Here is a 26,634-nt window from a genome sequence, read left to right as displayed (position 1 = left end):
ATTTCTTCCTAAGATCTCATCTCAATCTCCCCTCTTCCATCTGAAGCCATTCCCCCTCATCCTATCCCTGCACTCCCTCATCAAGAGCCCCTCAAATGCTGTGGAGCTGATTTTTGTCCTGTTCACTCAGTTGTATTTTCCTTCATGACTCTCATATAGAGGTTAAGCTACACCCGGTAGATATTCTTAGAGCTTTTCTTTCCAGAACAAAGTCATTTGGTAAATCATCTGGACTTTTTGTGACTTTTGGTGCTGAATCTAAAGGAATGCTGTTTCCTTTCAAAAGGCTGTATGGGTTACAAAGCACACGGCAGCTCTCTGTACATTAACTTAACTATTTCTTCTCTCCTGAGATACCTCTGCCTTTACTTGTATTGAACTTCTGAATACAGCACAGGGCTGGGAGGTCCCACTGTTTTCTCACATCCTTTCATTTGTCAGGTATTGGTGTGCCATGTGTCATTTTATCCCTGTAAAAGTGCCACACGTTGCTTTTTAAGGATTAATCCTGAAGCCCAGCCTGAAGATCCTCTCTAACATTATTCCATCCCCATTTTTTTTTGTTGTTTCTAATTTGTTTGAATTGGCAAAATGAAAACTAATTAACTGATTATTTGCAGGGAAATCTGACTTTTCTGAACAAAACATTTTTCTTACTGGCAGAGATTTTGTAGAAGAAAAACTTGGCAGTAAATATGTGGTGGGCAGATCTCTGGATTTTGCAACAACCTTTGAGGAATCAGGACCTGCAACCCCAGTGTTTTTTATCCTGTCCCCAGGAGTCGACCCACTGAAGGATGTGGAGAAACAAGGTAAATAAATCATGTCTCTAGGCATATCACAACACTGTTTTTTATCTTCTGCATAATTATCTTGGCATGACATTCTTCTGTTTTGTTTTTTTTTCCTGATCTCTTTGTAGATAATGGAGTAATCTGTTAAAAATAGATAATTGTGAAGGGATGTGATTGTTTCTTTTATTGGGTTTTTTTTCTGTTTTTCTTAAAGGCTTTTGAACAGTCATCCAAAGTTTAAATTAAACTTCTCTCTTTCCTGCGTTGCCTGGATTCCCGGTGTGGTTCACAGTGCGATGATTTCTGAGTTGGTCTTGTACACAACCTATAATTTACGTCAGAGATATCTAATAGACTGTCAGGTAGCTAAAAATAAGCATCAGCTCCCTACAACGTCTTGCTGGTTAGTAGCAGAATTTCCTAGGTTTTAATTCATCCTTCCTGAGGTTGTTGTGATGTGGGTGGTTGGATGGAGTGCTGTCAGTGGGCTTTGAAGCCAAAGGGGCTTGTCTAAGGTTTCTAACCTGAGAAGGCAGTAATTTCTGTTGTGCACTGCCTGCTGTACTCAGCGCCTGTAATCTAGAGCTGCCAATGTGCAGAACTTGTTCTAGGTCTGAGTTCCATTGTAGAAGAATTACTCTTTTCAGACTGAACATTACAATAGGTTTGGAAATGGGGTCATGTCTGACTGTTGAGCAGAGGTCTCTGCACTCACCTCTTTTGAGACTGTTACAGCATAGGGGCTCCATCTTCCTCAAGCAGATGGGTTGGAGGCCTTTGGGTGCTGCTTTCAGGCTGCTCAAGATTGCCATTCTGTTCATTAGAAGATTTTTCTCCTTCTCCAGCAGCGTGCTACACTTATGTCCAAGACTATGACTTGTGGTCAATTTTCCAATGCTCCTGGCAGTGTGGAGTGTAATATATTTGAAGTGTTTGAAATAGAATGTGATGTGATGTGATGTGATATGATACGGTAGTTAGGCTGGAAGAGACCTACAATGATCAACTCATCCAACTTTCCTGACCACTTCAGGGCTAACCAAAACTTGAAGTGTGTTATTAAGGGCATTATCCAAATGCCTCTTAAACATTGACAGGCATGTAGTTCATAAGACCACAGTAGAGCTCCTGGATGGCTTTTAGCAGGAAGGTCCCCAGGCTAAACATCAGCAAGACTGGTGGCCTCAACAGAGAAACCAGTAATGCTGAACTAAGCCATCATCCAGGCAAGTGACGGAAGAATGCTGACCTGTAGATTTCTTTTCCTGTCTGCGATACACCTTCTCAGTCATCCCAGAATAGTGTTTGTCAGTCTTTACCCACATGCCCACAAGCAGCTTGCAGAGGTGTTGAAGCCCAGTGCAGCCTGAGGCACAGGCCAGATGGCAGTTCTCAGTTGTGAGGAGTTCCTGGACTGCTTCATGCTCTTTCTGCCCTAACATTAGGTCTCATTGTTATGAATTGAAGGGGACTTTCCCCCTGAGGAAGGTCCTACCAGGTGCCTGGCTTCCTTTTGGAGCCATGCCGATGATCCTGTCTCTCATTGTGTTATTTTCTTGTATGAGAAATGAAAGACTGAAAACCAGCCATGAATGGTTTAATTGGAATTGTAAAGATGTGTGTAGCTGAGCACCTGGGATTAGTCAGCCAGAAAAGGTACAGCAAGTAAAAGTGAAAAAAACCACCCTAATGAAATGAAACCACTGCTTCAGCACAGCTGCTTCAGCCCGAACGCCTGCCTCGCTGGGGTTTGGACCAGATTCATTATTTGATATCTTCTCTGCCCTTCATTACTTTTTATTAAAGTGCAAGTCTGGCTAGATAATTCTTGTGAATGGAAGATGTCTTCTTTCTGATGCTGCTCACTCCTGGGGCCTTTCCTTGACAACATGCAGCAAACGCTGTTGTGCTCAGAAAGCTTCCCCACCTCGCTGCTAAGGGCAGTCTGCCTGCTCAGTCCTCTCTCTTCTGTAAGCCAGCAAATAGAACCGTTTGGGTTGGAAGGGACCTTAAAGCCCACCCAGTTCCAACCCCCCTGCTATGGGCAGGGACACCTCCCACTGGATCAGGCTGCCCAAGGCCCATCCAACCTGGCCTTGAACACCTCCAGGGATGGGGCAGCCACCACTGCTCTGGGCAACCTGGGCCAGGGCCTCCCCACCCTCACAGGAAAACATTTCCTATGAATATCTCGTCTCTATCTCCCCTCTTTCACCTGAAAAGTGTTTCCCTGCATCCTCTCCCTGGACTCCAGAACAAAGAAACCATCCTCATTTTTCCTGTAGCCCCTTCAGGTACTGCAAGGCCACTATGAAGTCTCACCAGAGCCTTCTCTTCTCTGGGACGAACAACCCAAACTCTCACAGCCTGTCCTCGTACAGGAGGTGTTCCAGCACTCTGATCATTTTCATGGTCTCCCCTGGATTCATACTCCAGTAAATCCATGTCCTTGCTGTGCTGAGGACTCCAGAACTGAATGCAGGGCTCCAGGTGAGGTCTCATGAGAGCAGAGCAGAGGGGCAGGATCCCCTCCCTTGCCCTACTGGCCACACTTCTGTTACAGCCCAGGACACAGTTGGCTTTCTGGGCTGGAAGCATTCCTTGCTGGCTCATGATGAGTTTCTCATCCACCAGCACCCCCAAGTCCTTCTCTGCAGGGCTGCTCTCAATCCATTCTGTGCCCAGCCTGTAATTGTACTTAGGATTGCCCCAACCTAGGTGCAGGACCTTACCTTGGAATTGTTGAACTTCATAAGGTTCACACAGGCTCACCTCTCAGCCCTGTGAAGGTCCTTCCGGATGGAATCCCTTCCCTCCAGGGAAGATGGGCATTGCCTTTAGTGAGACAGCCAACGCAGCCTCACTGTGTGCCCCTCTGCAGTCCTGTTCCTCTCTGTGAAGTGAAAATAACAACTGATATTGATTTTATTATTAATCACCTGTTTTGGGGTAGCGCTTTACCTTCTGTAAATTTGCCCCATGTGTTCTCGAGAGAGTGGATCTTCTGGGCAGAGGAGGAGATTAGCAGCCCTCGAAGCTGGCAGCACCAGAGATGGTGAGAAAGAAAACTGGAGACTCCCAAATACAGGGAGCGCTGTCGCCCAGGGGGTTGTTGTAGTAAGACTAAGCAGGGAGCTCGAGCAACTGGAACAGTTTGGATGTTTGTTTTACTTACGGCCATCTGTTCCCAATCTTGTACCAAGAGCTGAATCCTAACTCTCGCAAGACAAATCTTTTCCTTGTTTTACTGTAAAACCTGCCTGCCAGAAATCGGGAATTAAGGGTGCACCGTCTGGATGAAGGGTAACCCAATTGCAGAGATAAGTGTAGGCAATCCCAAGAGATCAGCAGGTAGGGATGGGTACTGATTCCTCGGCTGAGCCAAATGCATCCTGCTATGATGTGTGGAGCCCACGTGGATGTTTGTTGGGCTGCTTTGTTCTGGCAGCACAAATTGGTGCTCATCTTCTGAGAGACCTTGCTCCAGGCAGTTGCTTCTTCTGAGAGACAAGGAGCAACTGCTGTCCTTCATCTTTGGATGGATTCAGAAGTCTACACAGGAGATCTTTAGCCATGATCATTTAAAGGACCTGAGTCACTTGGTTTCTACAGAGGAGTTGGAGGAGTTCAAAGGAGTATCACAGACTAGAAGAAACACTAAATAGTTGCCATCCTTCCTCCAGAGCAGGATAGTAAATGGCATGGGTTTGGGGGCTCCCACCCTGCACCATGCAGGAAGGGCTGTAGAAGGGACTGTAGGAGGTGGTTGCAGTGGCTCCCGGAGCACCCCTTCCCACAGGCTCTGCTGCAGTGCACTGACCATGGGCCTTCCCACACCCAATGTTGTCTACCCAGAAGCATCTCCACACCTGCTAAAGCCCATGATAAACCATGAGAAATCTGGAGGGCTGCCAGATTTATAGTTCCATGAAACCTGGGAGGCCTTGGCTAAGGCCACAAAAAGCTCACACAAACTTAATTTCAGGTGCCTTCTCAAAGCTGAAGGGGTTCCTAACCTTACTGCTGATTCTAGCATGCATCGCAGGGTGCATTTCCCTGCTGAACGATGTCTTGTTCAAAGCCTCTTTAATCAGCAGGAAATTATTTTAATTTCCTATCGCTGTAAAATATGTTTTTATGCAAGGTTGCAGGGGAATAATGTTCTTTAAACAGGAGGAACTCTGTAATAACGTACCTTTGTGTTGATGCCGCTCTGTAATTAAAAGCAGTTTGGAAGAAGCTACTGCTGTTTTCAGTGTTTTGGCAAGGGATGTGTGAGAAACAAGATAACTGTTAGAAGCATTGCGATAGCTCTTCTGTGAGGGTTTTTGATAAGGCTGCACACTCTGACTCGCTGCTGCTGCCTGAGCTCAGCTGCGTTGCGCACCCTTCCAGGTGAAAGTGCTGAACATTGTTCTTTTTTTTTTTTATCTTTTAGGAAAGAAACTTGGTTATACATTTAACAACAGGAATTTCCACAATGTTTCTCTTGGACAAGGTCAAGAGGTTGTTGCTGAACAAGCTCTGGACCTGGCTGCAAAGGAGGGGCACTGGGTCATCCTTCAGGTATGGTAACTTTGGAAACAGCCCTGCCGTTCTCCAGGGCTACCGGATGCCAATCACCTTAGAGGGGGCTGTCTGTTGTTCTTATCTGGTGGGAGATGAGACAAGGTGTCATAGAATAGTTTGGGTTGGAGGGACCTTAAAGATCATCTAGTTCCAACCCCTCTCCCATGGGCAGGGACACCTCCCACTGGGTCAGGCTGCACAAGCCCCATCCAACCTAGCCTTGAACACCTCCAGGAACGGGGCAGCCACAGCTTCCCTGGGCAACCTGTGCCAATGACTTACCACCCTCACAGGAAAAAAAATCTTCATCATATCTAATCTAAATCTCCCCTCTTTCAACTGAGAACCATTCCCCCTCATCCTATCCATGTGTTCCCTGATCAAAAGCCCCCTCCCCAGCTTTCCTGGAGTCCCTTTCAGTCATGGAGGCTGTTTTAAGGTCTCTGTGGAGCCTTCTCGTCTCAAGGCTGAACAACTCCAACTCTCTCCACCTGTTCTTGTGTGGGAGATGCTCTAACCCTTGGAACAGGTCCATGGCTTCCTCTGGATTCACTCCAACAAATCTACATCCTTCCTGTACTGAGGATTCCAGAACTGAAATCAGGGCTCGAGGTGAGATCTCAAGAGAGCAGAGTAGAGGAGAAGAATCTCCTCCTCCAACCTGGTTGGCACACTTCTTTGGTTGGCTTTCTGGGCTGCTCTCTCCTCCCATGGTGCAGCTGTATTGGAAGATGAATCCTGCTGACAACAAGCCCAGCAGACAGAGCTGAGCCATTCCAGTAACAATGTCTTCCCAAGCTGCTCATTGTAATTTCCTGATCCATTCCTGGAATGTTTTGGCTGTGAGAGTCTTGGTGCTGCCTCTCTACTAAGCTTGAAAGATGCACTGTCCTTGAAGGCTGGCTGTTTCAAACACCCACACAAGTGAACTTTTCTCAAAAATAAGGATTATTAAAAATAGGAGGAAAATCAGATCAAAGAGCATGATGTGCTCAACTCAGAGTGACAATCTGTATCGCAGAATATTAAAAACTGTGGTAGAAAAAAATGCCAAGTCCATTGCAATTCTTTATAATCAATCTGTCAAATCAGAGGGTGCCATCTGACTAGCAATTAACAGATTCTTTAGCACCTATATTTAAAAGAGTGGGAGATTGTTGGAGCAAATGAATTAGCCTAAACTCAACAAAGTGCAAAGTTTCAGAACGAATTTTGAAGGACAAAATAAGTAAAGAATTGAAGGTAAACTTACCAAATGTCATAAGATTTGCTAAAGACGGATCAGGTCTATTTGATGCCTTGCATTGTGAAGGTAACTGAAGTTTTAGAGGAAATACAGCTCTAGGTGATGTGGACTGCAGTAGAGCTGCAGAGATGGTGCCTCAGGAATGTGTTAGGAAAGCTGCAGGAGCTGAATGTTGCTAGAACTTCCAAGGAATAGGCACTATACCAGTCTTGCTTAAGACATGATCTTGGCTTAAAAACGATTTAGTATTTGTGAATGACTTTTCTTTGATGCCCAAACATTGGAAGAATTTGCCCAATGAGTCTGTGGAGTCTCCGTCCGTGGAGTTATCCAAGATCCAGCTGAGCATTGCCCTGGGCAACCTGCTCTACATGACTTCGCTTTGAGCAGAGGGCTAGGTGATCCCCAGAGGTGTCTCCAGCCTTGGTGATTCTGCGGTTTCTGCTTTCCTGCTGCCAAGTTAGCCATGACAATGGTTTCTCTGGTGTGTGTAGTCTCCCTTGTGTATGGAGGAAAGAGCTTTGCGCATCAGGAAGTGCTGAGCTATGAGGAGCACTAACGGCATCTGCTCGGTTTCCCTCTCTAGGCCTGCTTGAAAACTTTTTGCTAAGACAGTTTTGGCTGAGATAGAGTTAGTTTCCTTCCTAGTCACTGGTAGAGTGCTATCTATTGGATTTAGTATGAGGATAATGTTGATAACCCACTGATGTTTCCAATTGTTGCTATGCAGTGTTTATACTAAGTGAAGGACTTCTCAGCTTCCCCTGCTCTGTGCGGGGAGGTGCACAAGAAGCTGGGGGGGACCATAGCCTGGACAGCTGATCCAAGCTCCCTAAGGGGACATTCCATACCACATAATGTCATTCTCAGTATATAAACTCGGGGAGAGCTCAGGGGAGAGGAGTCACTGATCCAGGACAGGCAGGGCATCTGAGTGGTGAGCGATTGCATTGTCCACCACTTGTTTTGTTCTGTTATCAACATTGTTCTCATACTGAATTCAAACCATAGAACTACACCAGCTACTAGGAAATAAATGAACTCTATCCCAGCCAAAATCAGGACAGACAGTGACCGTCACAATCACCAAATAATTTATCAGCCCAATAGCAAAGAAACGATGCAATTTGTGTACATGTTTACAGATGTACATCCGAATGAGCTGATGCAGGGAGAAGTTCAGGCATTAGATAGTCCCAATTTAATTGTAGTCTTCATCCATTAGCCAAAATGTCACTTCCCTTTCTTTGTGATCAAGATAATTTAATTCTTAAGCATCTTTCCATTTTCATAGGTTGTTGCTTCACTGAGTCGGGCTCATGTAGTAAATTGAATAACAGTGAGCTGCTAGAGCAAAACTGTGAGAGATTCAGACATTGGCAGAGCCCTTCTTACTGCATCATAAACATAATGGAGCCTCTTCCCGTGCAGTTCACAGCTGGTCCTAGCTAAAAGTGAGAGAGATGTGTTGTCCTGCATGAGATACATTGTCCATTCAAGACACATTCATGAACATTTGGCACTAAACTTCTGCTTCAATAAAAAAGAGACTAATATTCCTTCCAGCCACGGCATCTTTTCATTCCAAGATACATATTAAATGAGAAATACCCACTCTGCCTCCTGTTCTCCTTCATGATTTTTGGACAAATACTCTGTTGGAGAAAGGTCTTGGATTTCAGACAGCTGTTTTCCTTCCTGCCTCACGTCGCAACAGCCATTCCCAATTTTTTCCAATTGCAAATCTACTTATAGACCAGCAAGTAATCCAAATATTGATCTGGAATGGAATTATGTTTCTGTTGGGCTTTCAATAACTTTGTAACTACTGCAGACCCGGTTTTGTGTACGACTGGTCTAGAAACTGCTGTCTCTTTTTGGGTTAAAACACAAATGTAATGGAGTCGTCCTGAAAATAGATTTTATTTTCCTCCATTTCTTTACATTAATCAAGCAATTGTCCTTCACTGTGCGTTTCACCGGCTCATCACTACCTGCCTTTACATCTTTATATCTTGTGAAGTGAAATTTGAAAAGAGAAGCTCCAACATTGCCTTTAAAACTTCTGGGAGTTCAGGTTGGCCCAGACTCTCTGCAGCCTGTTCCCGTTTGCTCTCTGACCTGACCACTCCCAGTTGTTCCCCATACCACTCATGGCTCCATTTGGGCTGAGGTCTGGATCTCAGCTCTGGGATTCAAGCAAAAGATGAAGCACTGGATTGGTTGGAGAAGAGATGAGGACAAATGCCTTCCAAAGCTTCAAATTCCATCATGTGTGGATCTGTGTCCCCCCATTTTTCTTTGTATTGGATCAAAAGAAAGAAGAGGCCAGGAGAGGTCCAAGCTAGCATTTGCCATCACAGAAATGCGCATCTTCAGAAGAGGCAATATCCTGCCACCATCTCTTCCCTGAATGCTCTCTCCTGTCTGAGCATGGACTGCTGAGTCCAGCTGACCTTCTGTTTCTCCTGGATCCTGCCAGCCTCTCATTAGATCCTCATCATGCATTAGTCACTCATTCAGTCCTCATTTATGCTCGTCTCATATTTGTCTACGTACCTGAGTTTTTCCTTCCTCTCTGCCATCATCCAGAGGCAATGTCTGTTCTTGTCAGTTAAACAGTGCCAGGAGACACTTGTGGAGCTGGACCTCTGCTGTCTGTCCTGTCTCATTGTCAGCACATATTCTGCTCCTGGTGTTGGATGAAGAGATCTGGCTCTCTCCTTGGCAGTTCAGGAGTGAGGATAGGCTGAGGATCATTCCCAATAGATGTCTCATATACCACCCTTCATATTCTGGAGCATAAAACCGGTCAGTAGTGTAGAAAGGGACAATTACGAATGAATAAGACCAAAAGTCATCCTAGGTATGTTTCATTTATTGCCGAAGAATCATGGAATGGTTTGGGTTGGATGGGACCTTAAAGCCCATTCAGTTCCAACCCCCTGCCATGGTCAGGGGCACCTCCCACTGGATCAGGTGGCTCAAACCTGGCTATGAACACCTCCAGTGATGGGGCAGCCACGGCTTCTCTGGGGAACCTGTGCCAGTACCTCACCACCCTCACAGGAAAAAAATCTTCCTAAGATCTCATCCAAATCTCCCTTCTTTCAGTTTAAAACTGTTCCCCCTCATCCTATCTCTGCACCATCATCAGCGTTAAGGCATGTCTGTGCTAAAAGAACATGTGAAATACATCCAAAAACTGTCTTAAAAATGGTCAGATTCTTGCTGACACCCTGGAAGTGCTGCAAAGATTTCAGGCCAGCCCTCTGTGGATTTTGTCTTCTATTCGCTTTTTCTATTTGTATCTGCCTTCTATGTGCCTTAACCAATGAAAGGCTCCTAGAACAGCCTGTTTTTCTCTCACCTTCCAGCAGGAGAGACCTAGGTTCTCCTGTGGAGAAGGGACTGTGGCAGATGTGGATATGTTTGAATCCTAAAAACAGTAAAGTTGCTACAGTACAGCTTTAATATGGGGCCAGTGGTGACCCAGCCAGGATCCTGACTGCTTATAGAGGTGTGAAGCCCCCTCTCATGTTTGTACTGACTTGATTCGGTGTTGCCAGTACCTGTATAGCTTGACCAGTGCTGCTTCTGTCTGTACTGGTGAAATCACATTGCAAACTGGGGAGGAGACACATCCACAGAGGATAGGGAGAGATGCTTAGCTTTTAGTGCAGCCAAAGGCAGAGTGGGACCATCATGTTCTTAGTTGCTTAGAGGCTGAGGTAGTGACCAGAGGAGCTGGCCTCTTATCCCAGGTGACAGGGGACAGGACAAGAGGGAATGGCCTCAGGCTCCACCAGGGGAGGTTCAGGCTGAACATTAGGAAAAAATTTTTCACAGAAAGCGTCATTGGGCACTGGAACAGGAAGGGGGTTGAATCACCTTCCCTGGAGGTGTTTAAGGGACGGGTGGACAAGGTGCTGAGGGGCATGGTTTAGTGTTTGATAGGAATGGTTGGACTCGATGATCTGGTGGGTCTCTTCCAACCTGGTGGTGATTCTGTGATTCTGTGATTCTGTGACACTGTTTGTAGATGACAGAGCTACTTAGTTTGGTTCATCCCAGGTAAGATGTTGGGGAACTTCACAGCACCCAGCAACACCAGAGGAACAACAGCGTGTTCAGAGGTGAGACTGAAGGATGAATAATCACACTTGCTCTTATGTGCTGTAATTCTCCCCCAGTTGTGTGTGGAGAGGCTTGGTGGGGTTAAAGGCTTCAGGGAGGCATCAGATAGTGCTAACTTTGCAAGGAACAGAAGTGTTCTTCCTTGTCAAGTGTGACCAGAGAGTGAGGTGCTACTGCTGAAATCCAGGCACTTCAGTAGGTTGGAATGTGATGCAGCCCTCGCTGCCTGCCAAGCAGGGCATCTTGGTAAATTGGCTGTTGTGATTTCTCAGCTAGGGGCAAGCACGTGCCAGAGACGGTACAACTTCTCTGGAACTTCCAGAGCTCTGAGATTACCTCTCTCTCAACATCAAGCAACAGCAAGCTTGCTGCTCGTAAATAGCTTGGTGCAAGAGATGCAAGTGGGTGTTGGTGGTAGAGTCTGTGCATGTTGGTCTCTGAGCCCTGTACTGGTGTCCATATGGTCACAGGGCTGATGGTGGAAGGATGGAGCTGTTCCAGAGGGTGTGTGGCATCTTCTCACATGATGAAACCTCACACTGCCACTGACAAGAAGCATGTCTGAAGAAAGGAACTCTGAAATGCTCCCTGCCTGTCATTTTTTCTACCCCAACACACTGCAGCAAGTATTAAAGTGCTGAGCTGTCTCTGGGTTGTAAAGCCCGGCTTTCAGATTTACTGTAAAGCAGTGGCTGTTTTCTGAGAGCATCTTGTAAGAGATGTGCCTTTATAAAAACAACTAATTCTCATTGCTCCAGGAGGTGATTTGTGATAAGGCGTGAAGGAGAGAGCCACTTTCAGAAATGTGAAGGGTCTCCAGTCGCTATCAGCAAAGGGAGTGTATTGTGGAGGGTGTGCTGGGTTATATATATGTGGTGCTATTTCTGACAGTTCCCATAGCAACACTTGCATCCTGTGATATATGTTCTGCCTTGTGAAGCACAAACGCACAGAGGTGCTTGAAAGTGAATTCCCAAAGAAAAGTCTCTGTTGTTCCAATATCCAGGGTGAATGTGCACCCTAGTCTTGCTGCAGCCCCTCATCCTCTGGTACCTGCTCCCAGTCACTCATATTCCCTAATGCAAAGTGGGGAAACACCACAGAGCAAGGCACTGTGTTATTTCCCTATCCTCCCACCATCAGCCCTGTGACCATAGAGCATTCATGGGAAGGTGTTTCATAGAATCACTAGGTTGGAAAAAACCTTTGAGATCATCAAGTCCAACTGTACCTGTCTGCTACTAAATCTTATCCTTGAACAACCCATCTACCTGTCCTTTAAAACCCTCCAGGGATGGGAACTTGACCACCTCCCTGTGCAGCCAGTGAGAGATAACCCTTTCAGTGAAGATTTTTTTTCCTGAGGTCAAGTCTGAACCTCCCTTGGTAGGACTTGAGGCCATGAATTCAGATATTTTTTTTTTAGACTTCTTTTCAGCAGTTTGCTTTTTAGCAGGATTTTGACCCCACCCTCCACTGATAAAGCAAGGTGATGAGTTTGATATCATTGTCTATTTCTGCCTGCAACACGGACCTAAACATGAGCTGTGAAAAAAAAGGAATGCTAAGGAGTTGTCTTTTATCCTTTCACAACAGCTCTTTCAGTGACTTCAAAATCCAGCTAAGAAAAATTGTAACAAAGCAAAGAATTACTTTGCTGTGTCCTGGGCAAATGTATCTTCAGGGGGTCTTACAGAATGGGAATCATAGAATGGTTTGAATTGTAAGGGACCTTAAAGATCATCTAATTCCAACCCCCCTACCATAGGCAGGGTCACCTCCCACTGGATCAGGCTGCTCCAAGCCCCATCCAACCTGGCCTTGAACACCTCCAGGGATGGGGCAGCCACAACTTCCCTGGGCAACCTGGGCCAGGGCCTCCCTGCCCTCATTGTGAAGAATTTCCTCCTTATTTCTTGTCTAAGTCTACCCCTCTCCAATTTATAGCCATATAGCCATTCCCCCTCATCCTATCACTCTGTGCCTTTGTAAAAAGTCCCTCCCCAGCTTTCCTAGAGCCTGTTTCAGTACTTGAAAGTTGCTGTAAGATCTCCTCAAAGCCTGCTCTTCTCCAGGCTGGACAACCCCAACTCTCTCAGCCTGTCCTTGTATGGGAGGTGCTTCAGCCCTCGGATCATCTGATCATCATGAGGAGGACATAAAACTGGTGCAGTCGGAATGGTACAGTGTAGTTTAGGGAGATAGTATTGGGAGTGCCTGAAACCCTGAGCCAGAGGAAGGTGGACAGGCTGGAGTATCCCCTCTTTTCTCTTAAAAGAGATCTAGAGGTAGCCAATGACACTGGTTTGGGGCAGGTTTCAAAACAAGCAAGAGGAGGTGGTTCTTCGTTCAGCATTGTAGCTCAGCTGTAATTGGTGGTAGTGCCACATTGTCAGTGTTACATCATTATTGATAATTGACACATCATTCAGTTATTATGACAGCGTATGTTGTCATTAGTCATGTTCTGTCAAGTTGTGTTACCTCACTGTTGAGAATTAATTTGCAAACTTTCCTTCAAATCTGTGAATCCTCTCCACAGCGTCTCCCTCTCTTTTTTGCAGACATATGCATTTGATTAAGTCATGAATTCTTAGTACCAGCCCATGTTTTGCTGCATATATTCCTCTTTTCCATCTATTACAAAAGGATAGTGTATAAATGGACTCAGTTAACTATCACTGGATTAGAAATATTCCCTAAGTTGGCTGTTAGAAGGCAGTGATTCTGTCGAATAATGATCCTTGGTGTCATGTCAACACAAGAGAAAGCAATTATTTTGCAGCCATCTAACACCACAAACACAGATGCAGGAAGGAACTACCAATTAAAGATAAAAATACTTAACATCGGGTATACAGTCTATGATTAAACTGATACTTAAAGCACAATTTTTCTTTTCAAAATGTGTTTTGTTGTGCTTTTTTCCTCTATTACCAAATCTCTGTTGCTGTTCGAACACTTTGGTTAAAGGTTTCAGTCCACTCCTACTTTATTATTGGACTCGTGTTTTTAGAGTGAGTGGGTTGCCTGGACCCTGGGGATTGCCTCATGTCTCACAATCCTAAATGCGTCAGGCGAGCGCTGGTGCATCAGCTGTCAGATAGAACTGCATTTTGTCTACTGCTTTTCACACTGTTACCATTTATAACAAAGCAACGCTTCCCCAGAACATGTTTTCTTTGCTCAGGCATGTCCTCCTTGTTTTCCCCTGTTCCAAAACTCCATTTCATCCACGTGACATGAGCCTAAATCCTTTCAGGGAAGGAGACTGACTTCATGCAGTTCTAAATAAGAAATGTTCTTCCCAGCCATGTGAATCAGATTTGGGGCAAGAGGAATTAAGGGTGCAAGATGTCCATGGCTTCCCAAAACAATTCTCTTGACTCACATTTCTGAAGTAGTTGCAGTCCCAGAGATGAAGGCTTGACCTCTGGCAGGAGTCGCCTAGCAATTTATTTGCTTTAGAGCATCAAGACGGCTCCACAAAATCTTGTGCAGAAAAGGGCAATATTGAAGTTACCAAGCAGCAGAGAAGGTGGTATTCACACCTAGAACACAGAGGTCTTGGGCAAGAAGACAGAAGCACAAAAATTTTACTTGAGTTCTTGGTACATCCAGCCCCACAGAGGGTAAGAAAATGGAAGTAGTTTGAGTGCACATTTTGAAAAGACACTACAGTCTTGAAAATGCAGTTCTATGCTTGCTGTGTTATTTTCTGATACTCCTGCAGCCAGTGGGACTAATATATCGCCTGTGTTCTTAGAAAGCTTCTGAAAGCACCATTCACCCCCTTTAACTTTGGGTGCCTGCAAGAGAAACCGTTCCATCTGACCCAGTCACCACAGCCCCCTCTGCCAGCCCAAGGGGAGAGCTGGGCACTTTCACCAGGGTGATCGATAGGATGAACTGCGCACGTCTGGTTCACGGTAAGGTGACCTCAGCACATGAAGGACATGGATTTGTTGGAGTGAATCCAGAGGAGGCCACAAAGATGATGCAAGGGCAGGACCAACTCCCATATGAGGACAGGCTGAGAGACTTGGGCTTGTTCAGTCTGGAGAAGAGAAGGCTCTGGAGAGACCTTAGAGCAGCTTCCAGTGCTGAAAGGGGCTCCAGGAAAGCCGGGGAGGGGCTCTTATCAGGGAGTGCAGGGACAGGATGAGTGGGAATGGTTTTCAGTTGAAAGAGGGGAGATAGAGATGAAATCTTAGGAAGGAATGTTTTGCTGTGAGGATGGGAAGGTCCTGGTCTAGGTTGCCCAGAGAAGCAGTGGCTGCCCCATCCCTGGAGGTGTTCAAGGCCAGGTTGGATGGGGCTTGGAGCAACCTGATCCATTGGGAGGTGTCCTTGCCCATGGCAAAGGGGTTGGAACCAGATGAGCTTTGAGGTCCCCTCCAACACAGACCATTCTATGATTCTATAGTAACGAAAATCCAAGCATGGAGGTACACTGGCCCCACAGAGGCAGCTCCTCCACCATCCAGGGCAATGCCAGAAGCTAATGTGGTGAGCTGCCTGCTGGAGCACTCTTTTTTAGCAACCATAAAGGGAATTTATGGTGACAAGCTCATATTTGGACATCTCCCTTTCAGATATCTAAAATGGGTTGTAAATTTAGGTTCTGGGTTTTCTCTAACTCATACTGTTTGTGCGTTAATTTGTGGTTTACTTGGGCCCCTGCCAGTTTGCCTAGTGCATGCTGAGGAGTAACGCGTTGCTTCTGAGTCTCAGTTTCTTTAGGGTGGCTCCATCTGCTTCTAGGAAACTGTTATTAGTAGTTATCAGTTTTTCTGAAAAACTCTTCATTTACGGCTTCAGCTTAAAAGTCTTTGCAATGATTAAGGAATTGGAGCATCTGTCATAGGAGGAGAGGCTAAGAGGGCTGGGACTGTTTAACCTCGACAAATGATGGCTCAGAGGGCTTTATCAGTGTGTTTAAATACCTTATGGCAGGGGGAGTACAGAAGGTGGAGACAGACGCTTTGGAGTGGTGCCCCATGAAAGACCAAGAAGCAATGGTAACAAATTGATATACGGATTTCCCTTGAACTTAATTATTTTAATTTCATTTACCTTTTTACTGTCAGGTGTTTGAACACTGGTACTCGGTGCCCAGGCAGGTTGTGGTGGCTCCAGCCCTGGAGATACCCCAGCTGGAGACAGTTAGCAACCCACTCTAGTTGACCCTACATCTAGCAGGAGGATTGGATGGATGGTCTTCAGAGGTGTCACCAGCCTCAGTGTTTGAGTGATTCACCATGGATATCTAACAGTGAGACCCTCCCCAAGCTCTGCAGTTAATATTCCTATAAATATGAGCTGTTTTTTGGTGGTCTTACCTTTCTTGGGCAGTCCTGGTACATTTTGATCATCTTTTAGTTTTATAGGTTCTCTTGTAGGTTTCCAAATTCTGGAAAAGGCTTTATTATTAGTTCTTATGGTTTTCAGAATATTGCCTCTTAAAGCCTGTTTTGGCCTTACCGTGACTGATTTTGTACTGTTTTCTGTTTTTCTCATTTGGACACAATTTCCACTTTCTGAAAAATGTCATTTTACTCCTAATAGTCTCCATTACTCTGCTAGTTAACATGAGAGCTCCTTTCTGGTCCTTTTTATAGGTGATATTTATTTATTCTAAGCCTGTAATGTGGTTCCTTTATGTAATTTCCTTGCCACCTGCAAGCAGTTTATCTTTTTGGCAGCTGCTTTTACTTTAAGTTTAGCAAGTTCCTCATCCTGTCTTTGGATAGGATAAATCATCTTCCAGAGGGCCTGTAGACACACTCAGCTTGGATTGCACGCCTAACTTCAAAATTGGGGTAGTTTTACTCCTAGAATCCGTGCTGTGTGCGACCCTAATATTAAAAAAGTCTGTTTTCTTGCCTGGAAACTACACCCCTGTAAAGGACTCTAGCTGAAAAACTAAGGCTGTCTTCATCCGTTGTACCATCTCTGTACAATAGTGCTTAATTTGCTGACAGATATGTCTAATTAGCTGCATGAATAAATAAATATTTTATGTTAATGTTCTTTGTGAAACCACCTGTTTGACTTATTTTCCCAGTAAACGAAGGAAGGCTACACCCTCCCTAGGCAGCCTGTTCCAGTGCTCTGTCACCCTCAAAGTACATAAGTTTTTCGTCGTATTCTGGTGGAACTTCCCATGCTCCAGTTTGTCCCTGTTGCCCCTTGTCCTGCCACAGGCTGTCATTGAAAAGAGCCTAGCCCCGTCCTCCTGACCCTTGCCCTTTAGATACTGATCAGCGTTGATAAGGTCCCTGCTCTGTCTTCTCTTCTCCAGGCTAATTACAGAATCACAGAATCACAGAATCACAGAATAACCAGGTTGGAAGAGACCCACCGGATCACCGAGTCCAACCGTTCCTACCAAACACTAAACCATATCCCTCAGCACCTCGTCCACCCGTGCCTTAAACACCTCCAGGGAAGGTGACTCAACCCCCTCCCTGGGCAGCCTGTTCCAGTGCCCAATGACCCTTTCTGTAAAGAATTTTTTCCTAACGTCTAGCCTAAACCTCCCCTGTCGGAGCTTGAGGCCATTCCCTCTTGTCCTGTCCCCTGTCACTTGGGAGAAGAGGCCAGCACCCTCCTCTCTACAACGTCCTTTCAGGTAGTTGTAGAGAGCAATGAGGTCACCCCTCAGCCTCCTCTTCTCCAGGCTAAACAACCCCAGCTCTCTCAGCCGCTCCTCATAAGGCCTGTTCTCCAGCCCTTTCACCAGCTTTGTTGCTCTTCTCTGGAAGAGAAGAATTAGAGCCAGGTCTCTCAGCCTTTCCTCATACAAGAGATGCTTCAGTCCCCTCATCATCTCTGTAGCCTCCACTGGACTCTCTCCAGTTGTTCCTTGTCTTCCTTGAGCTGGGGAGCCCAGAACTGGCCATGGGTCTCCAGATGGGGCCCCAGTAGGGCAGGGTAGACACGATGAAGAACCTCCCTTACCTGCTGGCCACTCTCTTCTTAATGTGTTCCAGGATACTATTGGCCCTTTTGGCCATGAGGGCACATGGCTGGCTTATTGTAAGCTTCTTGTCCACTTGGACTTCCAGGTCCTTGTCTGCAGGTCTGCAGAGCTGCTTTCCAGCATTTCAGCTGCATTCCAGCTGCTTTTCAACCACTGCTGTTTTGGACACCACCTCTGAGTCCTTCATTTTAAAGTCTGCCTCACCAAATTACCCAGCCCGCTCCTTAAGAATCCCATGCCTCTGCTGGGCAGATAGATTCCATCTCACCCTAACAGGTTATAGTCATCAAAGAATCTCCCATTGACATAAAAGCCAAAACCCTCACGATCGTACCAGCCAGAAGTTGATGTGCATTATAAGTCTATTTCTGGCTGCCCCCTCTTATTTTTAAGGTCTCTTCCAACCCAAACCATTCTATGATTCTGGTAAAAATGAGCAAGCATTTTCACTGGAGATTGGTAGATCTGGGGAAATAACTACTTTGTCAGCCATACATTACTGTAACAAGGAGAGTATCGTCACCGAGTTCCCAAACAACCGAGTAGCAGCTTTGCTGGTGGTTTATATTGATTATTTTTGAGTTTAAAAGTGTACTTGATGTGACAGAATATTTGGGGCTGTGAATTACACGCACGAACTACAGGGGCAAGTACCAACTTCTAGAAGTTGGCAAGGGGGTGTCATTTGTGTGATGGATTTGGTACCTGCTCAGCCCAAGTGTAAATGGGGTAGAACTGATGAAGCCTTGTCCCATTTATCTCTGCCAGAACATCCACCTGGTGGCCAAGTGGCTGAGTTCTCTGGAAAAGAAGCTGGAGCAGCACAGTCAGGACAGCCACCAGGATTTCCGTGTCTTCATTAGTGCAGAGCCTGCACCCTCTCCTGAAAGCCACATAATTCCCCAGGGCATCCTTGAGAACTCCATCAAAATAACCAACGAGGCCCCGACTGGGATGCATGCAAACCTGCACAAAGCCCTTGACAACTTCAACCAGGTAGGAACACAGTGGAAATCATGCCAGCAATTACCTGGCAAGTTGGCTTGGAGATGCTAAACCCCATGTAGAGTGTGGCGAGTGTGGACATTGCTGCTCCTAGGCAGCAGACATGCATGTCCCTTTGCATCATGTAGTCACTGGATCCAACAATCCCCTCCTCTCTTCTCCAGGAGAATCTCTTTCCAAGCACTGATTTTCCCAAGAGAGGACTTGGGTAACCCTGAATGGCCTCTTTCTTGCAAGAGGTCACAGGATACCAGACTTCTGCTAAGTTTAATCATTGTCTCACCAATGTAGGATCCTTAGGAAAGCTATTTTGTTACAGAATCAAACTTCTGAATGCAGCATTTGGTAGACTTCTGTCATGTTTCAACTTGATTTTTGTGTTTGTCGTTCCTTTTTGAGCTGGCTGGTGATATATCTAACACTCAAAGACACAGAAATGCAAGCAGGTTCACCCTTGCCTTTTTGCCTTTCTATTTAACTGGGATTAGAGGTTCAGAACTACTTGTATGATCACATTCCACCTGACTCTTCAGAGGAGCATGGGGTGATTGGTGCTGTGAGCCCAAAAGCCATTCAGCTCAAAACGTGGCTGACATCAGAAGAGATGTAGAGTAGAGCTGAAATCTCCCTCCAGGGAGGACTTGTTTTGCCAGACCAGGGTAAAGTGGGCCATCATGAGAGCTGCCAGCCCATGAGAGTAGCCGATGGCGGGTTGCTCCTTGCTTTTATTGCACGGTAACCACATACACACAGTCCTGATACAGTGGCCACTGTCCCTGCACTTTGCTGCTGGAACAGCAATCGGAGTCTCTTGTGCAGGGGACACAAAAGCAAAGCGTATGGAAATGATGGGAAATACTCTTTTCTTGGTGCTACAGAGACCGGGGATCGATGTCGTCGTAAAGTAGTGATGAAACAAACCCATTTTGTGGCCTCCCTTGGCAGCTCTGGGCATCGCAGGGCAGGAGGTTGTCAAAAGCAGCAGGGCAGGGATCAAGTGCCAGAGGCTTCCCAGGGGACAGCCTGAGTGTCGAGGCATGCTGGAGCCTGGTGGATCTCAGTGCTGGAGGCAGCCGTGCTTCTGCTGACCCCGTTTTCTGCATGACACAAAAGGCTAAGGGCTAACTGCTTGCATTTATGATGGTATCTTTCCTAGAGACACAGATCATTGTGTTCTGCCCTGAAAGCCCATGATCTTCATTCACACATCGCCTGTTACCTTAGCGTGCTGAGCTCTCACAGCAAGACCCTGGTTGTTAAACCTAGAGCAGCCTGAAGGGCCTGAAGTTACTCTCACCCCTCAAACTGCCTATTTGAATCACTAGCACTGAAGTTCCTAGGTCCTCTCTGTTCTGCCAGTGGCTGTGCTGGGAACACGCAGGGCAAACCTTGCAGGATTGCTCTTTCCTGCAGCATTTTGTCATTTGGGACCAGGCAGGAGCAACCCCAGCCTGTTGTGGACCCCAGGCACTGGTCCATGGGGGAGAGATATGGAGGCAGGTCACTATTTTTGCACTTCCATGTTGCCGTGGAGGGAATCGCAAGTGCAGGAGCTAACACTGCGGAGCAGGTGAGGCAGGGAGACACCACACAACGATTAATGTGAGGAGTCAAGGAAGATTATTTCATTTTTATCTACTGTCATTCATCATCTTGAACTCCACAAAACGTCCCAGAGAGCAAGGGAGGGGAGAACCTTCACCCCAAGTAACGTTTCTATCCTTCTTCTGCTCATTTCAATCAGATAGTAATTAGCATTTTCTAAATTGCTGGAGTGTTATAAAATGTCTCTTATCAGAAATCCTGGAGTGAGTGGGTGGGGCCCCTTTGCACCTCATTTCCCTGCTTTGTACAGAATGGATGTTCAAATTTAGCTTTCGGCTGAAAGCCACAAAGAAGGCCCATTATTCTGTGCGAAAAGGGGGGAATATTGTTCAGCTTTGTAGCTGAAGAAAAATGCACAACTAAATAGGGAGGCCAAACGAGACTGAGCTGGATTCTTGCTCAGCATTCATTCAGGCAAGCTCCCCTTGAAGTCCAGGGGCATTTTCTGAAATGAGAAAGATGCTCAGCACGTATTTGAACCTGTTCTTCATCGGGTTGCTGATAATGAAGGGAGCTGAGAGTGCTGTCTAATCAAGGGGAAAACAGGGTTTGGGATGTTCTTGATCATCTTGTGCAGTTAGTCACGTCTTGCATGCTTTAGAGTAATGCGTTTCCCCTTTTCAGCACAGACCCTCAGCTCTCTTATGCTCCTCAGCTGATTAAAGGTCTAACATTGTATTTTTTTTAAGGTAAAGACAAGGAAGGGAAGTCACACAAACACCCTTTGTAGTCTTGTAGCAGAATGGACTTGCAGAGGCTGTCCCTGGGCAGGGAGGGTGGAGGGCTGGTGTAGCTACTCCCTTTTTGTTCAGCTGCTGTTCAGCTGTGCAGATCAGAGCCACCATACCCTGGATATGCTGTTTCTGAGGAGGGTTTCAACAGATGGGTGTGGAGATGCAGGCAAGCCTGATCCAACATGTTCGCCTCCACAGTCTGGGGAGATGTGGGACCCCAGCAGGTTACTGCCATGGGGCAGGCAGGGGATCTCCTGCTCAGCCACACTGCTCTTACTAACACAGTGTGAGGGCCAGAGCTTTCCAAGCTTCCACGTGGCTTCAAGCCCCAGAAAAGGGCTTCAGCTTCCCCCGTGAGATCTGAGCTTCAGCCTCATGCCATGCACACAGCTCCAGCCCTTCGTGCCTTCTGTTGCTCTGCTTTCCTCTAATGCTGATGCTCACACTGCTGGGAATGGGCATGGCTGCCTAGGCTTCCCCCTTGGACATCACTCCCAGCACCATTCAGGATTCTTTAGAGACTGCTTCCCTTCTTTTCATTTTCATTGATTAAATTCCTTGGGCTCCTACCCCTCCACCTCTGACATCACAGTTCTCCCGACTCATTTGTAGATATTCAAACTTTGAGTGTCACCTGGCAGTTGGGGAAAGAAACATCTGTTGCTGAACTGGCTTTAAAAGGCTGCATTAGATTTTTTTTTTTTTTTTGCAAGTGTTTGATCTCTCTTCCTTGGATTTTTAGCAGTGTCTCTCATCCCTGCTTTGGTGCGCTGTGCAAGGTCATGCCATCAGTGAATATGCTGCTGCAGCACATGGCCAGGCTGGCTTTGTGCAGAGTCACAGCGGTGGGAGCACAGCCTTTCTGGGATAACTCCCTGCTGCCTCAGCCCTGCAGCTCAAAGAAATGCTGCCCTAAGGAAACCTTTTGTACTCAACGGGCAGGATGGACTTTAGTTCTTCCAAGTACAATTCTCCTCAGCAGGAGCCTTGCTTAGGGCTGCCATCCCAGTCCCACTGCTGGCCCATTTGCCCGGCGTGGTGCCTCTTTCTGCCTCTCTGGTGTGGGGTGTGGGGCACATGAAGGTGATGGGGCTTTGGGTGTGTACATGTGTCCTTCCCTTCTTGGTTGTCAGCTCCTGTGCAAAGCCACTTGGAGTTGAAAAAGAAAATATCAGTTCAGAAATATGCAATGCAAAGCCATGAACGTAAAATCAGCGAATGTGATTATTATGCAGAAATGAACTGATTGGACATATCAACTTCCCAAAGTCTAGTGTATTTGGGAGGCCCTAAGAGCCATAGAGACTGAGGGCACTGGGAAGTTACACAGCCCTGCCTCTCTGCCTGTATTGCAGGATACCCTGGAGATGTGCACCCGGGAGAATGAGTTCAAGAGCATCCTCTTTGCCCTCTGCTATTTCCATGCTGTGGTGGCAGAAAGGCGCAAGTTTGGCCCCCAAGGCTGGAACCGTTCCTACCCCTTTAACACTGGAGACCTCACGATCTCTGTCAACGTGCTGTACAATTACCTGGAGGCCAGCTCAAAGGTGCGTGAATCAAAGGTGGGCTCTTTGGTGGTTATTAACCACCAGTGATGGACTGGCTCATGCTGAAACTCCTGAGAAGTCTCCTTAAATGCCATTTCCTTGGTATCTTTGGTTTTATAACTTCGCAGTTTGCCGTACCTTTGTGGTGAGATGGGAAGCTTCAGTGCCACTCACATCTGGAGCACTTCGCAAACCACAGCTGATAGTGCTTGTAGTCTTTATTTATTGAAAATGCATAGTGGTCTTTGGTTTAACAGAGCTGAGAGTAAATTTGAATTTAAGTGGGGAACAGCATAGAATGTATGCTGTGATCCAGTTGTCCTTGGGCAGGATTCAACTACTACCTAATGCTTGTTTACTTAGAAAACTGAAACTGTGAAGTGGAAGCACTCCCTGTGCGGGTCAGTGCTTAGTGCTGTAGCCTGCAGTTCAGCAGCATGGCTGGTGGGGCTCTGGCTGTCTGAACTCCCTCATGCCCTCCTGGCTCATTCTACAGGTCCCATATGATGATTTACGGTACCTCTTTGGTGAGATTATGTACGGAGGTCACATTACAGATGATTGGGACAGACGGCTTTGCAAAACCTACTTAGAAGAATTTATTAAGCCAGAAATGCTGGAGGAAGAATTCTTCCTTGCTCCAGGATTCCTCCACCCAGGGAACATGGACTATAATGGCTATCATCAGGTAAGCTTTTTGCTTCCTGGCATTATTTATACATATGAATTTAATGTCTTCCATAACTTCCCTACAATCTGTCTCAGAAGGCAGTGAGTAGGACTGCAGTGTTTCAACGCACCTCCTCTTATTTCCCATTATGTTCTGTTTCTGTAGACATTTCAGCATTCCCTTGGATGAAACAAGTCTAGTGGTAATTTGCTACTTCATCACGGGCTCATTCTGTTCATGCATGAATAGAACAACTGTATTGGTTCTTGAGACTTGAGCAGGGCTCCTGGAAAATTACATCCACATACTGTTTGCTAAAATGGCCCTTTCAAGCTCCTTTATCATCAGTTTTGATGAGAAACACTGAAGGGTCTTGTTGATCCACTTACTGATCTCATCTGTTCTTTGCACACAAATGTGTTAGCAGAGACAGGCATATGAGGTTGTTTTTGTTCATCAAACTCTAACTACTGGAAGCTAAATTCCCACAAGAGATTTCAGGATATTGATGCTGACATGCACAGCAGATAATTGGTGGAGAAGGTCCAGGCCTGAGATATGTAGCCAAGCCAAACTTTAGCAATTACCGAATTTTCACAGCAGGAGAACCATTTCTGTAAACAACTGTACACTTCTTTCTCCTATCTGTTTGCTTGTATTTCAGCCACAAGCAGAGTTATGTCAGCCTGGGCTTGCTTTCCCGACTAGATGATAATCCCAGTGCCAGGAACTCTGCAGGCAGTGTGCCCTGGACTCTGTATATAACCTGAATCTGAATTTCTCTCTGCAGTACATAGATGATGCTTTGCCTCCAGAGTCTCCTTATCTGTATGGCCTCCATCCCAATGCTGAGATTGGCTTCCTTACACAGACTTCAGAGAAGCTTTTCCGTGTTGTGTTGGAGATGCAGCCTCGGGACACCAGCATGGGTGAAGGAGGAGTGGTGACCAGGGAAGAAACGGTGAGAGTACTAGAGGATGGAGCTGCTGGATCTTGATCCCTGTCTCCTTCTTATGTAGGAATAGCTGTGTCTAGCTCAGGTTTGTCTCACAACTGCTTATTATAACGTGTTCTGCCTTTGCTGGATGCAAATCAGGTGTCGAAAACCACTAGTCTCATATTATGCAGAACATCACCTTGGTGGGATGTAATTGGAGTATTGTCAGTAATAGAACAGTGGCTTTTAATTACCCCCTGAACTACGGCACCTTCATTATCATCCTGTGAAGACGTTGCAAATAAACCTTCTGTGGCCTCCGCTGTCTCTGAGCCACCGGTCCCTGTGCACCATGCCGTGACTGGCATACCAATGTGGTGCCTGCCAGGTACAACATCCCACCCAGAGCTCAACCCACCTTGTTCTGCTGCTACCAGGTCCCAACCAGCTCCCAGGGGCCTTGTAATTCTTTATTTCCAGCTGAACTCCTTCGCTATGCCTATGTACCGAGCTGATCTCAGCCCTTCCTCTTGAATCTCAGCTCATTAAAATCTGGCCCAAGCATTCGTGATAGAATCTGAAACCAGCCAAAGCTTGCATAGTTTTTTATTCCTGCATCTTAAGCTCTCAGCTCTGTGTTTCAAGCTTTGCAACTTAATGAATGGCTAATAGGAAGCTGGTATGAGGTCTGTGGTTTTATACATGCTTCCTTTGGCTTGGTGTGGAGCTGGGAAACTTACTGCCTTCATCTAAGGGGCTCTTAAAAGTGATGGTCATGTTCAGTTTTCATTTCATACCAGAAGTTGAGGTGAAGGGAATAATCTAGAGGTACCAAAGCTAAAGGAGATGCTCAAAGATAGCAAATGTGACTCCCTCCACAATCCTTTCGCTATTGAAATACAATTAAGCTTCTCGGCCAGAGAAGCTAAGTTATCAGTAAGTGATCCAGCAATGGTATCACAGGGCATGACTACCCTGCAGACTCCTGGTGACAATCAGGAAGACTGTCTCAGGAGCACAGAAGTCATCATAGCCTTCTTGATCTCTCTGAGAAGAAAAGCTGCCTGAAAGCAACCTGAGTGTGGCCCCACTGCACTGTGATGTGCCTTTGGGCAGGTTCCCAGAGCTGATTTTCTTCTGGAAATGATCTCTGTCATTACCTGTGGTATAACTGGCTCTGGCTGTATCCCTTTCTCTTGATACTTGAATGAGAGTGCATTCAGAGTTGTCTCTTACCTCCTCAATTTGAGGATTTCCAGCCCCTCGGTTTGCTGAGGTGGTTTTAGGGACCTTGCAGGGAAACAGTGAGCCTCTCCTTTGCCTGGGGTATGGACAAGTCCGGTTACTCCCACATGTTTCTGGGGCCACATTACAGAAAATGAGCTGTGATTGTGAAAAAATCAGAGCCGAAGGGCTTTGCGGGGGAATTTCAGATTAGAGGATATTTCTAAACTGCAGCTGAGGTGCAGCTGAAGAGCTTTTCCAGCAGAGCTTTCCATTTAGCCACCTACCTGGTTGCAATAACAGCCTACACATCGTCACCTCTTCGTAAAATCTGACACAAGTGTGGAGGGTTTGGAAGCACAGCAATGGGAGGAAATTGTAGTATGATCTCCAGACTATGAATGTCAGCCAGCATAGCAATAAAATTACCGACTGTCACTGGCTGGCAGCTGGTGCTGATGCCCATGCACCAGGTTTTGCACAGAAGACCACAGAATTGTAATTGTGCATTATGTGTCCTGAAAAATCCCCAAGAAGCAGAAGTCTTGCTCAAGTTCCAGCACAGAAGTGAAGTAAGTGTGAGAGACTTCCATACCAAGCTGCCTAACGGTTCACGTAAATGTGAGAGATACAGTTGATCCCATGAAGATTAGGGCCTTCATCCCTCATTGTCGATCAGAAAAGTTACTGTCTGTTATTTTAGACACCAGAAACATAGAATCATAGAATGACCTGAGTTGGAAGGGACTTACAAGGATCACTGAGTTCAGCTCCTGTCCCTGCGCAGGACAGCCTCAACATTCAAACCATGTGTCTAAGGGCGTTGGCCAAGTGCCTCTGGAATATTGTCTGGCTTGGTGCCACGACCGCTTCCCTGGGGAGCTGTTCCAGAGCTCCACCACCCTCTGGGGGAAGAACACCCTGTTGCATCAGAGCTTTCCCTGTTTAGTGTTTATATATATATATAAAGCACTGTTTCCAAATCAACCTGTAATGTTGACCAGAAAATAATTCTGTTTCATGATGCTTTTCTTCCATGGCTCTATTAGTTCAGAATGCCAAATTCAGCTTAAAATTCAATTTTATGTAATCACCTCTCTCTGTCAATATGCCATAGAAAACCAGCCCATAAGCTCAGTTGTCCCGAGGCTCAGCTGAGGCTGTAGCCCTGTCCATCTTCT

General features: G+C 46.2%; 1 protein-coding gene across 2 annotated transcripts in view; it reads left to right on the top strand.

Annotated features, from left to right (window-relative positions):
- DNAH9 (dynein axonemal heavy chain 9) overlaps nt 1-26,634 on the top strand; it is a 177,235-nt gene that overhangs the window by 135,566 nt on the left and 15,035 nt on the right. For both annotated transcript variants that reach the window (XM_069872298.1, XM_069872299.1), the window contains 6 exons: nt 664-812; nt 5,233-5,360; nt 18,500-18,727; nt 22,431-22,622; nt 23,119-23,310; nt 24,083-24,253. In XM_069872298.1, coding sequence (XP_069728399.1) covers nt 664-812; nt 5,233-5,360; nt 18,500-18,727; nt 22,431-22,622; nt 23,119-23,310; nt 24,083-24,253 — 1,060 coding nt within the window. The remainder of the gene's footprint in view (nt 1-663; nt 813-5,232; nt 5,361-18,499; nt 18,728-22,430; nt 22,623-23,118; nt 23,311-24,082; nt 24,254-26,634) is intronic.

Source organism: Phaenicophaeus curvirostris, chromosome 19 (assembly GCF_032191515.1).
Source record: "Phaenicophaeus curvirostris isolate KB17595 chromosome 19, BPBGC_Pcur_1.0, whole genome shotgun sequence".
Taxonomy (NCBI): domain Eukaryota; kingdom Metazoa; phylum Chordata; class Aves; order Cuculiformes; family Cuculidae; genus Phaenicophaeus; species Phaenicophaeus curvirostris.
This window is presented reverse-complemented; position numbering and strand designations above follow the sequence as displayed.